This window comes from Haematobia irritans, chromosome 4, assembly GCF_050003625.1.
Source record: "Haematobia irritans isolate KBUSLIRL chromosome 4, ASM5000362v1, whole genome shotgun sequence".
Lineage (NCBI taxonomy): Eukaryota > Metazoa > Arthropoda > Insecta > Diptera > Muscidae > Haematobia > Haematobia irritans.
The window spans coordinates 54,404,115-54,419,392 of record NC_134400.1 but is presented as its reverse complement, the minus strand read 5'-3'; the positions used below and the strand labels follow the sequence as shown (position 1 = coordinate 54,419,392).

At 32.9% G+C, this 15,278-nt stretch overlaps 1 protein-coding gene across 14 annotated transcripts in view; it reads left to right on the top strand.

The window, feature by feature from the left end:
- Positions 1 to 14,477, top strand: part of pHCl-1 (pH-sensitive chloride channel 1) — a 466,217-nt gene extending 451,740 nt beyond the window's left edge. For all 14 annotated transcript variants that reach the window (XM_075307951.1, XM_075307944.1, XM_075307953.1 and 11 more), the window contains one exon: positions 7,787 to 14,477. In XM_075307951.1, the coding sequence (XP_075164066.1) occupies positions 7,787 to 7,933 (147 nt within the window). In that variant the 3' untranslated portion in view covers positions 7,934 to 14,477. The remainder of the gene's footprint in view (positions 1 to 7,786) is intronic.
- The last annotated feature ends 801 nt before the right edge of the window (positions 14,478 to 15,278 follow it).

The window sequence follows — 15,278 nt, the reverse complement described above, 5'->3', positions numbered from 1 at the left end:
GAAGTAAGGGGAAAATTCCCATCCACAATCAGACATATTATACAGCGAGCCCTCCGGATGACTGACAAATGGGCGAAAGATAATAGTCTTGGGCTAAATCCTGCAAAGACAGAACTAGTCACGTACTGCAAAGATCGCAAAACTCCCACGGTTAGGCCCATTTCCTTAGGGGGTATTGAAATTCCCTTTGGCGAGTGTGCAAAATACCTTGGCGTTATTTTGGACAGGAAGCTGAACTTTAAGCTTAATATTGAAGAAAGGGCGAGGAAAGCAACGGTAGCTTTGTACTCGTGCAAAAAGGCAATAGGAAAAAAGTGGGGACTAAAACCAAAAATTGTGCATTGGCTATACACGGCAGTGGTTAGACCTATAATGATATATTGGTGTTGTTGTCTGGTGACTAGCACTTCACCTGCCGACAAATTTAGACAAAGTTCAGCGTATGGCGTGCTTGTGTATCTCAGGCGCATTCAGCAAGACAGCAAAATTTTGGCCAAACAGTCAGCTGCAACAACGGCTGTGCGGTTGCGCGAGCTATCGTCGGAAAAAAATTACGGTCACAGTTCGGTCCTCAAAATAATGCCAGATGTGCCTAACGTAGTGGATTATACTTTGGCGACACCACTTTTCGACAAAAAGTTTGAAACTCTAATTCGGAACAGTGAGGCGTGGTACACACAGGCCCGGGGAATAAACGATATATAGATTTCTACACTGATGGTATATTCTAAAGATCTGGAACTTCGAATAGCGAAAAGATTACCTAATCACTGTAGGGTTTTTCAGGCTTAAATATTAGCAATAAAAGAGTTGGCGAATTTGCTGAGAAGTAATGTTCCAAAATATGTTGGCATTAATATATACTCAGACAGTCAACCTGCAATAAAATCCTTGGACTCTGTGTTCCTTAACTCGAAAACGGCCATCGACTGGCGCAAATCTCTCAATGAGATGGCTGAGCAGACAATATTCACCTAATATGGGTGCCTGGCCATACGAGCATACCGGGGAACTGCGAAGCGGATGAGTTGGCGAGGCTAGGGACTACCTTAGATATTCCAGGGGAACTAGAATCTGTTGTTATGCCCCTGGCTACCTGCAAGCTGTTATGATGGTAAATGTTCGATGGGAGAATTGCAAGGGTTGCAACGACACCAAGCAAATATGGCCCCATTTAAACTTAAACCGCACACTAGATATGCTAGAGTTCTCGAGACGTCAGATGTCACTCCTGATATCTGCTGTAACGGGTCGCTGCCTGATAGGCGAATTTGCAAAAACTATTGGCGCGAAGTATGAGCTCTCATGAAGCGGAGGAAAGGAATTAATAGAACACCTCTTGTGTGAGTGTCTTTCATTTTGTGGAAGGCGTAAGTAAATTTTAGGGGCATATAGCTTTAGAGTACTGGCGGACCTGGAAAACGTTAACTTAAGCAGTCTGCTAATGTTTTTGAAACAATCTGGTTGGTTCAACAGAAGAAAATAATGGAGAAGGTACAGCGGTTAAAACTAGAAGTGCTCATATGTAATGTGGTATCACAATGGACTGAATAGTCTAAGTGAGCCTGAATCTTGATCGGGCCGCCACTTTAACCTAACCTAACCTAACGCTCTCGATTTTAGTCATGCTCATGTTTTCAAACGCTAAGGTAAATTAGACATAAAAATATGAGTCACGAAATTTTTCGTGAGTCACGGTATTTTTCGTGAGTCACGACACTTCGTGCGTGAGTGTGCGTGACCGTGAGTCGTACAAAACAATATCTTGCGTGAGTGTGCATGAGTAAGATTTATCGGTCGTGAGTGTGCGTGAGCTTGAGTAAAATATTACTCACGTGCACACCTCTACTACCCACATTTAGTTCATACAATTTTTGAAACATACTTGGAATAAATTAAAATTCATTAACATACGCTGAGGAAAGTTTCTTAAAAATTAAAAAAAAAAATGAATTAAAGCGAAATATTTTTTGCCATAAATAGACCTAATCACACTTAAATCTAAGTTAAAGTAATGAAACTATAATTAGGTCTTTTTTATCATTGGGTAAAGGTGTTTGAAATTAAGAAGACATTTTAAGTATCTGTTATAATTTAAATTTTTTGTATTTATTTTTAAGTGAATAGCTCATTATTATATCACAAACAGAGAATAAAATTTCCGTTTTAATGAAAAAGCAAATTATAAAGTTACAAGAAATTTATTTCATCTAAAGGTAAAATGATTAAAAATAAATAAATCATTATACAATAAATAATTGATTGTCATAAACAACAAAATTAATTAAGCTATCTAAATCAATTAAATTTTTATTTGGAACAATTAAAACAAAATTCATTGAAAGTATCAACAAAATCAATTAAACTTTCAATCACTTAGACTTTTTATCTGTGATTGATCATATTATTGTCGTGATTCAAGGAATATTAATTAAAAAATCAATTGATTTCGTGTCTGAATGTAAGAGAGAAGTTCAATACTATGGGTTTACAATGGACTGAATATGGTAAACTAATTGTCATAAAAATGTGAATAAATAATCTTTCATGATTTATAATTCAATCACGAAATTAATTAGTTAAATAGTTTTTTATTTGAAATTGCCAAAAAATAAAATTATTTGAATTAGCCAAAAAATAAAATTGATGAAAAATTTAATTCATTTGTTTGACACATTCAATTAATTTTGTTTTAATTGTTTCAATCAAAAATTTATTTGATATTCGTCGCTAAACTCAACTAATTTTTTAATTGAGACAATCAATTTTTTATTTGGACTTCCTTTTTTCTCCTCCTCCTTTTTCGATTATAACATAATTGTAGGTTTTCTTTGGACTACCAGTATAAATAAATAAACAAATTATTTCTGAGAAATAATTACATTTTTGATTGCAAATTTTCAGTTTCAATTATAACGTCAATTATGTTTTATTTTAATTAAAAAAGTAAAAAAAAAAATCAATCATTATACCCTTCACCACTACTGTGGTACAGGGTATAATAAGTTTGTGCATTTGTATGTAACGCCAAAAAGGAAAAGTCTGAGACCCATCGTTTAGTATACCAATCGTCTTAGAACAAAATTCTGAGTCGATTTAGCGATGTCCGTCTGTCTGTCTGTATATGTAATTTTGTGTGCAAAGTACAGCTCGCAGTTTAAGTCCGATCATCCTCAAATTTGGCACAGCGTTTTACTTTGGCTCAAAGACAATCGCAATTGATTTTGAAAAAAAATTGGTTCAGATTTAGATATAGCTGCCATATATATTTATCACCGATCTGGTCATAATTGACGTATTTATTCTTGAAATTTTTTCTCTCGTAAAATATGCCATCAGCCAAATCGGATCAGATTTAGACATAGCTCCCATATATATTTTTCGTCCGATTTGGACTTATATGGCCTCAAAAGCCAGAGTTTCGCTCTGATTTACTTCAAATTTTGCACAAGGAGTACGTTTAATAGCATCATTAAGTGTGCCAAATTTCGATTTGAAATCGTTTCAGGTTTAGATATAGCTCCCGTATATATCTTTCGACCGATTTAGACTCATATGACCACGGAGGCAAAAGTTATACTCCCATTTAAGTGAAATTTTGCAGAGATAGCAGAATTATTATTCTAAATATGCATATCAAATTTGGTCAAAAACGGTTCAGATTTCGATATAGCTTCCATATATATGTACTCCAGAGTTGAGGAAATATAGTAGAATTTTTCATATTTTAGACCCATTTTCAATAGGATTTTCCTCCAATGGACACGATAGTTTCCACAGAGAATATATTTAATATGCTGTTTAAGTGTGTCTTGTTTGATCAAATTTGGTTCAGATTATACAAATATGACAAAAATATCCACATTTTACACAAAATTTTGTGATGATTTTCCCATATCGTATCCTACACACTATAATGCCAGACTTTCCACAGTTTCCACGGTTTAATTTTAAATGAGGCTATGACTCATGGAAATATCGCCCGACTTGGCCAAATAATATATCACAAGCAACAACTGATCACATATCCTTGTGAAATCGCCACTTTGAAGTAGCAACAAGTATATACGGCCGTAAGTTCGGCCAGGCCGAAGCTTATGTACCCTCCATCATGGATTGCGTAGAAACTTCTTCTAAACACTGCCACCCACAATCGAATTACTTAAGTTGCGGTAACGCTTGCCGATGGCAAGGTATCTTAAAACCTCCTAACACCATCTTCTAAATTGTATGTAAGTCCATACGTGGTATATAATAAATCAAAAAAGATCGATCCAATACGTATATAATTCAGTTTGACAAAGTAGACATAAAATTTTGACAAAATTTTCTACAGAAATAAAATTTTAACAAAATTTTCTATAGAAATAAAATTTTTACAAAATTTTCTACAGAAATAAAAATTTTGACAAACTTTTCTATAGAAAGAAAATTTTGACAAAAATTTCTACAGAAATAAAATTTTAACAAAATTTTCTATAGAAATAAACTTTTGACAAAATTTTCTATAGAAATAAAATCTTGGTAGATTATTTTTGACTCGAGTGGCAACCATATGAACCGAATAAAATTTGAACAAAATTTTTTATAGAAATAAAATTTTGACAAAATTTTCTATAGAAATAAAATTTTGACAATGATGAAAATTTTATTATGAACCGAATAAAATTTTAACAAAACTTTCTCTAGAAATAAAATTTTGACAAAATTTTCTATAGAAATAAAATTTTGATAGATTATTTTTGGCTCTAGTGGCAACCATGATTATGAACCGATATGGACCAATTTTGGTATTATTGTTAGCGACCATATACTAACACCACGTGCCTAATTTGAACCGGATCGGATGAATTTTGCTCCTCCAAGAGGCTCCGGAGGTCAAATCTGGAGAATGTTTTATATGGGGGCCATTAGCGTAGCTAGACAATTTTCCTAGGGGGGCTATAGCCCCCATAGCTAAAAATTTATATTTCATTTATTTATATTTCAATTAATGTTTTATTTCATAAAAATTAATAAAAAAAATTAGACATCAAAATAACTCGAAAATTAATTTATAATAAAGCAAGTAAAAGTAGTTCCACACATTTCCCAGGAAAAAAATTTGGAAGTTCTTCCAAAGACACAACTTTAAAAGCACTTCCAGAAGATGTACTCCCAATGATGTTCTTTATTTTAACTACTCAGGAAGTTCTTTAAATTAAATTTTTTATAACTGGGTTTTTTCATACTTTTAATGGGAAATTTTAACTTTTTTGTTTCAAATACCTTAAAAACGAAGTAAGAATTCATAATATGGTACAAATAATTTGAATTTTGTCAAAAAAAATTTTAAATCCAATCTGAAAAACTTGTGAATTTTTAAAAATATTTGAGGTCAAACGTTTCCGACAAGCATTAGAATCCATTAAAAATTATAAAAATTATTTATTTGACAAAATATAACAGAATTTTTTAATTTACATTCAAAACATTGAATTCGGATCACACCTAAAGAAGTGATGCAAATTCAGTGCAACGGCTGTTGAAATGGAGGACTTCCGTCCTATGACAAGCCCATGTTAAATTCATCCCTTCTTCGCCAATTGTGCACCACTTCCGGATCCAAAAAGATAATTTTCATTACTTTTTTGGCGACGCTTTTTTGGCTGGGCTTGTTTATTTTTTATAAAAATGGAAAATCGTAAATAGGTTTTCAAATTCTGGGGGGGGCTAAAATTTTTCTGGGGGGGTCTAAGCCCCCTCCCCAGAGGCCTTCCTACGCTTATGATGGGGGCTATATATAATTATGGACTGATATGGACCAATTCTGGCACGGCTGTTAAATATCATATACTAACACCATGTTCCAAATTACAACCGGATTGGATGAAATTTGCTTCTCTTGGAGACTTCGCAAGCCAAATCTGGGGATCGGTTTATATGGGGGCTATATATAATTATGAACCGATGTGGACCAATTTTTGCATGATTGTTAGAGACCATATACCAATATCATGTACTAAATTTCAGGCGGATCGGATGAAATTTGCTTCTCTTTGAGGCTCCGCAACCCAAATCTGGGGATCGGTTTATATGGGCGCCATATATAATTATGGACCGATGTGGACCAATTTTTGCACGGTTGTTAGAGACCATATACCAATACCATGTACCAAATTTCAGCCGGATCGGATGCAATTTGCTCCCCTTTGAGGCTTCGCAAGTCAAATCTGGAGATCGGGTTATATGGGGTCTATATATAATTATGGACCGATGTAGTCCAATTTTTGCATGGTTGTTAGAGACCATATACCAACATCATGTACCAAATTTCAGCCGGATCGGATGAAATTTGCTTCTCTTTGAGGCTCCGCAAGCCAAATCTGTGAATCGGTTTATATGGGGGCTATATATAATTATGGACCGATGTGGACCAATTTTTGCATGATTGTTAGAGACCATATACCAACACCATGCACCAACTTTCAGCCGGATCGGATGAAATATGATTCTCTTAGCGGCTCCACAAGCCAAATCTGGGGATCGGTTTATATGGGGGCTATATATAATTATAGACCAATGCGGACCAATTTTTGCATGATTGTTAGAGACCATATACCAACACCATGTACCAAATTTCAGCCGGATCGGATGAAATATGCTTCTCTTTTAGGCTCCGCAAGCCAAATCTGGAGATCGGTTTATATGGGGGCTATATATAATTATGGACCGATGTTGACCAATTTTTGCATGGTTATTAGAGACCATATACCAACACCATATACCAAATTTCAGCCGGATCGGATGAAATATGCTTCTGTTAGAGGCTCCACAAGCCAAATCTGAGGGTCCCTTTATATGGGGGCTATACGTATAAGTGGACCGATATGGCCCATTTTCAATACCATCCGACCTACATCGATAACAACTACTTGTGCCAAGTTTCAAGTCGATAGCTTCTTTCGTTCGGAAGTTAGCGTGATTTCAACAGACGGACGGACGGACGGACATGCTTAGATCGACTCAGAATTTCACCACGACCCAGAATATATATACTTTATGGGGTCTTAGAGCAATATTTCGATGTGTTACAAACGGAATGACAAAGTTAATATATCCCCATCCTATGATGGAGGGTATAAAAATTGTAAATATTACTCAAATTTCCCTATATCTCGAATACATATGTATCATCCAATAAATCATAAATGCTCTTTTGTACGATTGCATTAAAATTGCTCTAGCTTTATATTTCCCATATTTTTTAATAACATTGTGTTTCATCCCAGGGCGTTAGCCAATTTCAATTTTAATTCTAGAGATTTTGTAGAAGTACAAAAAGATATAAATATTTGTATATGAGAATATAAACCTTCATAATAACTCCCAACAAATTTGAAGGAGCTGAGATGGTAACACAAATTTTGGTCTACATAGTGGTGAAGGGTATTATATAGTCGGCCCCGCCCGACTTTAGACTTTACTTACTTGTTTTCTTAAGTGACTTTATTTGTTAGTTTGAGCAAAAAGTTATGTGTCAGTTAATTTTTTAATTAATTAAGTTTTCAGTTTCAATCAATCTTTTAATTGATAATATTTTGGTTATAATTTCTTTCTGTGTAGAAACTCACTGGCATTCGAATTCTTGAACATTGTTTAAACCCGTTTTACAACGTTCTTTTTTGTAAATATTAGATAGATGTGCAAAACCTTTTTGCCAACGATTCTTATCCATTTCGCAGTCAATATTACAATCGCAATTAATTTGTATTCATATCTTGTTTTGTTTTCTTCTTTTTCGCAGACTTGCTTCGTTCAGGTGCGCAAGAAAGAGCCGCCACATCCTATACGTATCGCAAAAACTATTGATGTAATTGCTAGGATTACATTTCCGACAGCCTATGCCATCTTCTTAATCTTCTTCTTTGTACACTATAAAGGATTTTCATAAAATTAACAACAACAACAACAATACTAATAATGAAACAAACAGAAACAAAAGCATAAATCCTCTATATAAACAAACAACAACAACAAGCAAAAAAGACAAAAATCAATTACAACACGAATTGACCGCACTCCCAAAAAATACAAAACAGATACAGTGACTATCCAACCTTGTGGTATGGTCCTTCTATTGCAAATACTCAATCGGAAATCACCGGCAGGACTCCTATCTCCAGACCATAACAGAGCAACAAAACTAATAACAAAAGGGCCAACAGCAGTAGCGACAACAAATAACTGAGATTGGAAATCTGAATACAACGAAGTGGGATTTCAAAACGACAACAATGGGCAAAAGTTTTTCGAAGCATGCAAATGAATTCCATTTTCGATTGCATAACGAGATTTCTTGTACAATTATTTTGTTGAACATAACACACACACACTCACTCACACAACTAGCAACATGAAAGGGACAACCAGGAAAATTTATATAAAAGCTGGCTTTCAAGTAAATTAACTTATAAATTTATACAAAAACAAAAACAAAAAAGTAATTAGCCTTTTCATAAAATGTAATTAATGCAAACTTCAAAATTTTATTGACCAAAGAATCGCGTTTAAAATCTATTGTCACTTAAATTTATTTAAATTAAATAAAAATATATTGGATAGCTACAGTTCACTGTAAGCTACATTAAAATATATAATGAACTACCCCAAACCATTTTTTTAAGATTAAGGTTAAGGTACCTGAGAATGATGTTGCCGAGACGAGTCGTTTATTTTAGCCGACGCCAACGAGTTGAAGGCAGTCGCCGCTACCACCGATATGTCGCCTTATCTCGTCTAAAATGTAGCCGCCAATTAATGAAAATATGTTTATTAAAATTCGAATACTTGATTATAATTGTGGTAATTGTAGCAAAACTAAATTGTTTATCCAAACTAATTCTATACAAGTGTATGCAGCAGTAAGTTCGACCAGGCCGAATCTTAAATACCCACCACCATGAATCAAATTTTATAGTTTCCTTTGAAATTTAAAGGGGGTTTGATGACAGATATTCTCCCAAGCAGAGCAGTTCAACAAGTACACTTTCCGAAGATAAATTTTAAGATTTTGCCTATGAAGACTATATCAAATTCTGGATTTATAAGAATAATTTTTGTTTGAGTTTTAGAGGAATCATTAACGTCAAGAAAATGATGAAAACCAGCCTTGATTTGTAATCTAAAATCTGTGGATTTTCACCCCCATTATTTAAATGATTACGAGAAGTAAAATCTGGAAATTTTGCATACAGTTTGAAGCAATTTTCATAATCAGTGCGCCTTCTATACCCTCAAGAAGTGAAATCGGTCTATATAAAGGCCTACCAAATGCACCGATAAAAACTAAATCGGATACACATTTGTTTGAGTCTAAAATACAATTTAAGGCAAATCGTATAAAAACTATGGTTTCTAGAAACCCAAGGAGTTAAATCGGGAGATCGGTATTATGGGGCTATACTAAAGCATGCACCGATACTCACCGTTTCGGCACACCTCTGTATGGTTCTAAAATACTTATAGATTTCAAATTTCAGGCAAAATAAAAACTACGGTTTCTAGAATCCCAAACATTAAAATCATTTCTTGCACACCTATTTATAGTCCTAAAAACCTCCAGATTTTAAATTTCAGGCAAATTGGACAACAACTATGGTTTCTACAAGCCCAAAAAGTAAAATCGGGGATCGGTCTATATGGGGGCTATACTAAAACATTGAGCGATATGCACCTCTTTATGGTCGTAAATAATTCTAGATTTCAAATTTCGTGCAAATTGGATAGAAACTACGATTACGATCGGTCTATATGGGGGATATATCAAAACAAGGTCCACTACACGCCATTTTCGGCACACTTATTTGTGGTTCTACAATACTTTTAGATTTCCAATTTCAGGCAAATTGGATAAAAACTACGGATTCTATAAGCCCAAGAAGTAAAATCAGGAGATCGGTCTATATGGGAGCTATACCAAAACATGGACCGATACTCACCGTTTTTGGCACACCTCTTAATGGTCCTAAAATACCTCCAGATTTCAAATCTCAGACAAATTGGATGAAAACTACGGATTGTAGAAGCCAAGAAGTAAAATCGGGAGATAGGTCTATATGGGGGCTATACCAAAACATGAACCAATACTCACCATTTGTGGCACACCTCTTTGTGGTCCTAAAATACCTCTGGATTTTCAATTTCAGGCAAATTGGATAAAAACTACGGATTCTAGAAGCCCAAAAAATAAAATCGAGAGATCGGTCTATATGGAGGCTATAACAAAACATGAACCGATACTCATATCGATATTTCGATGTGTTACAAACGGAATGACAAACTTATTATACCCCCGTCACCATTATATAGTGGTGGGTATAAAAATCAGCAGCAGAGATACACAAAATTAAAATTTAATTGCCAGATTGATTGTTCAATTAACCCCATAGCGGTTCGTCTTGCTTGAATTTGAGATTGTAATGGATAATTGGCAGGAGCCGAATAGACAAATTCGTATCGGCTCAGTATTCAAGCAGGGCTCCACGAAATAACGCCCCAATTAAATAAAACTCCAAAGACAAAATGAAATAGATCTCCAAATGTTTAGACAAATAGCAAAAATAAATATCGTTTTCTTGGGCCCTTGTTTCAGTTTTAGGATTGGAATTTTATTTCATAATTTAATAACTCCAAATACAAAAATTAAATAAAATCCCAAAAAATATATTTGGAACATTATTTTTACATTTTTGCCGTATAAATAAATCATGGAAATCATCGCATTTATCTCTCCGAACGAAACTAAATATACCCAACGCGTGCGTCAAATCTATATTGCTATACATTGCTATACAGAAGTGAAACTTGGTTGTTATCAAAAATGACTGCGTATTATTAGCCGTATATTTTGGTCGAACAAAATACAAATATGGAATTGTGGAAAACGAACGAAGAACCTATTGAACGCCAAATTACAAAGGGAAAATGGAAATGGATAGGCCACACACTTAGAAAAGGTCCTGAGAGCATAGCCAAATCCGCCCTTGATTGGAGTCCTCAAGGCTCCAGACGATCTGGCCGTCCCAGAAATACGTGGTGCAGAACTGTTGTACTGGAAATAAGAAAAAATTAAAAAGACATGGGAAGAAATTAAAACCATCAGTAGAATACAATGGAATTTTCTTGTAAATGCCCTATGTTCCCAAGTGGAATGAATAAAGGAATAAAAAAAAAGTATTTTTACAAGATTAAAATTACAAGATTTTTACGATATCAATGAATGAATGAACGCTGATGATTCATAAACCATGAATTACGAAATAATTTTGGGGGCAAGAAGAACAGCAAACTTGTTTATGTTCCAGATATTTTCGGTACACTTTTATTATAACATATATTTTATAATGACTTTTTATAGATGAGTATCGATAGTATTCGGAAAGAGACTATACGAAACTGTGTACAATTTGGTAGTTCAATCAAGCATCCATATTGTATCTAGTTATTCCTAATGTGGGTTATTTGAATTCGACTGAATTAGTTTTTTGGTGTAGATAAAACGTTATTTTTAAAGTCTGAAAGTTTTGTTTTCTTTTCAAAATGTTGGGGTGTTAATTCATATACAGTTGGGGCATTATTTCATATCTTGGGACTTTACTTCATATCGTGATGTGGGGATTTATTCATTGTGGAAAATACCCCATTTTTGGCATTATTTCATATTCTCCTTGGTACGTCATTTCATTGAGCCATCAAGACCAAATGGCACGTTCTCTTGAATCCACTTATGGTTTTTATCAACCAATTCGGGCCACGATAGCGAACATCATTCACAATAACTGCAATGGCGTTTCTTTCCACTGGCTCACAATATTGATGTCACTCAGTCTTTCGATGATGTGCCGAATTATAACACCCTTTAGCTCGTCATTAAAAAAAAACGAAAAAGTTCAATGGTGTCAAATCACATGCTCTTGGAATCGTCACCACGTGAGTAAATGCAACCAGTTTTTCGCCAAAAGTGTCTTTTTTGACTAGTATGGTCCACATTTTTTATCAACCAATTCGGGACATAAAAAGTTTGATGCCATGTCACGCTAACAAACACCATTCACAATAACATCATAGACGAGGTACACTGTGTACATTTTGATTTGAGCTCCCATTTTATATCTGTCCACAATAACAGTGGATTTCCAATTACAGAAAAAAATAATGTGTGCCAATTTCCATGCCTGCATCACCTTTTTTGGAGACTTCAGAGCTGCAGGCAGATGCCAAATATCAGGCATACAGCTCCATTATTAAAGGCTCTGGCGAGACTACAAAAAGACAGACGGACATTGCTAGGACATCATTTTAGAATTTCACCTCATTCTATGGTGGTGAATATAAAAACGACCCTAGTGTGTACTTAAGTACTCATTTTTCAAGTACATCCAAAAATTTTTTTCTACAGATGTACTAACAGCCTGTTTCTGTATGTCGAACGAGCTCTATCGATCGACTGAAATAGAGACAAACAGCTGAATTTATAACCAAAAATCAGCTGTTTCTGTGCATTTCAGTCGATCGATAGAGCTCGTTCGACCATAGACCAAGAAAATATAGAGACATACCTTGATAATTCACCATGGTTTTGTTTATTTGTAGTGCGCAGTCATTCCACTTAATTGCGCAGTCAAGTGACTCAATTTATTTTTGGAAAACGAGAATAACCGTATAAATTAGTCAATTTGCATTACAAAAAAGGTGTGGATGAATAGTATTTTATAAACTTTCACAATATTTGGTGTTTCAACGAGAGAACAAAGGAAAGAAAACAAATTAAAGCCAAATTAAAAAATCACTCAATTGCAGACGAGAAAGAGCCATCTACGGTGTGCAGACAAACTACAGCGCTGTGAATTAACTTTCGTTGTCTATACCTTCCTTGGTCTATGGTTCGACATACAGAAACAGGCTGTAAATGTTAATTTTGACGACGTTCTTTTGATGAAATATATATACAAAAATTATTACTTTATTTTAGCACCAAATTAATTTGTTACTGCGAATTAAACAAAGAAAAAGTGTCTTTAACTAAGCAGCATTACATGAGATTTGCTAATGGGAAGTCAATGCAGAGGATGCTTAAAAATATGACATCCGCTCTACCACAAGCCCATGTAAAATTATATCATATCCCTTTAATTTTTTTTGGAGAGATATGAACAAAATAAATAAGAAAATGTAAAGATTCATTTGCAAACAATTTTAGTTTTATGGCAAACAAGAATACACCGAGGTACTACAGCTTTATTAAGTCAGCTTTTTTTATAAGTATAAATTTTCCTTGGATGTCTTTCAAAATACAAATCCCCCTATGCACATATTCACTTATACATATACCTACGTAAATGCATACATTCATATATAACCTCACAAAAAAAAATTAAATATTAATTTTCATTTAAGCTCAAAATAGATATTTATTTATACATCTTAATTTTTGTTAGAGCAAAAGAATAAAAATTTAAACCCCCTAAACAAAATATAATTCAATGCACTTAATCTAAATAAAACTTTCACAAGAAAGAAAAAACCAATTGAAGAAAGAAAAATAAAATGTTCTTAAAAATATATTATAAATATTACAATTCTAAGCATAATTAAAAAAGACCCCTCCCCCCCTCAAAAAAAACTGAAACAAAGGGAAACACAAACATCGTGATAGAAAATTATTATGATAAACGTAAAAAATAAACTAACAAATTATACATATATAAATAAATTGAATAAAATAAAATGAAATGGAAATGGAAATGGAATAAGAAATTCAAATAAAGTTATTATAAATAAATACAGATGACAGATATCCATCAAAGCATACACTCGTACATACATAATGACATGCATATACATACGTACATACATATATAATAAAACTTTGATTCATGGATTTTGTTTCATTTTTCAAACCATGACCACAGCGATTAAATAGGATTAAACTAAACAAAAAAGAAATTACAAATAACAACAAGAAAAAACATTAATAATTAATAAAAAAAAAAACATCCAAAAAGCGTTTAAATTTAATTAATATTTTTGACTGCCTTTTTTAAAAATGATAAAAAAAAAAACAAATAATAGAACAATTACATTATGAAAATAATGAAGAACAACAACAAAAATATGAAAATTATTATTATAATTCTAATTACTAAAATAAATTAAAAACAAAGTACCATAGTAAAATTGCTAAATGTAATTGAAAAAAAAAAACAAAGAAATGGCCACAACAACAACAATAATGCATGTTAAAAATGTCAAGCACACTAACACTTAAACATATAACTCCACTGATGGAATAATGGCTTTAAAACCATCTTTTGAATATTTGCTGTTATTAATTATTTTTATTTATTTATTTAAGTATTTATTCAATAATCTTTAAGTATGATGTGTTTTTAAATTTATTATATTCTGTTTAAATAAATAAAGCACTTGTCTAGTCATTTCAGTGTTGTTTCTTTTTATTAATCTTCAAAAGTCTCTTCGTAATTTAATTGTGAGGTGAGTTTTGCAATATTTCTTATTTATATAGAGCTAGGGTAATTTTCTGATTATAAAATTATAACTGGTTTTACGACTTGCTATTATTTAGTCTCTATAGGACAGCTGATCGGACACATCGAAAAAAGTAAGATATTTTACGGGAAAAATGAAACGAAAATTTAACAAAATTATATGACATATTTTAAGATTTCCACACTCAAAGAACAGGGAACACATTATAAATAATAATAATAATATTTTTCCAATATAAAGAAGTTTCCTTTACTTTAATAAATTGTTGTGCACGTTCGTTAATTGAAAAATAAAAAACTTTTACTCAAATGAAGCATAGAGATTAACTAAATTAATTACAGAATTTCTTAAAATTTATACTACAAATGTACCTAAGTTCATATTGCGATAAAGACATTTTTGCAATTTGGAACTCCAATTTTTTCCTTACAACTGGAAATTTTGTTTAACAAGTGAAACAAATTAATAAAGTCTAAAATATTTTCTTGAAGTAGTCGACAAATATATATTTATTTTTGTGATATCGGGTTTTTAATACACTTTAAACATTTCTACAATTAACCTACATTTTCTTTCCAGATGGAAAAACATACGTTGTTAAAACAATGACATTTAATGACTTTTTGAACAACATTTTCAGTTAAATTAGTTATATAAAAAAAAATTCCTTCCTAAATCGAAGTAATGAAATACTTTTTAATTTAAATATTTTTTATATATTTTATGTT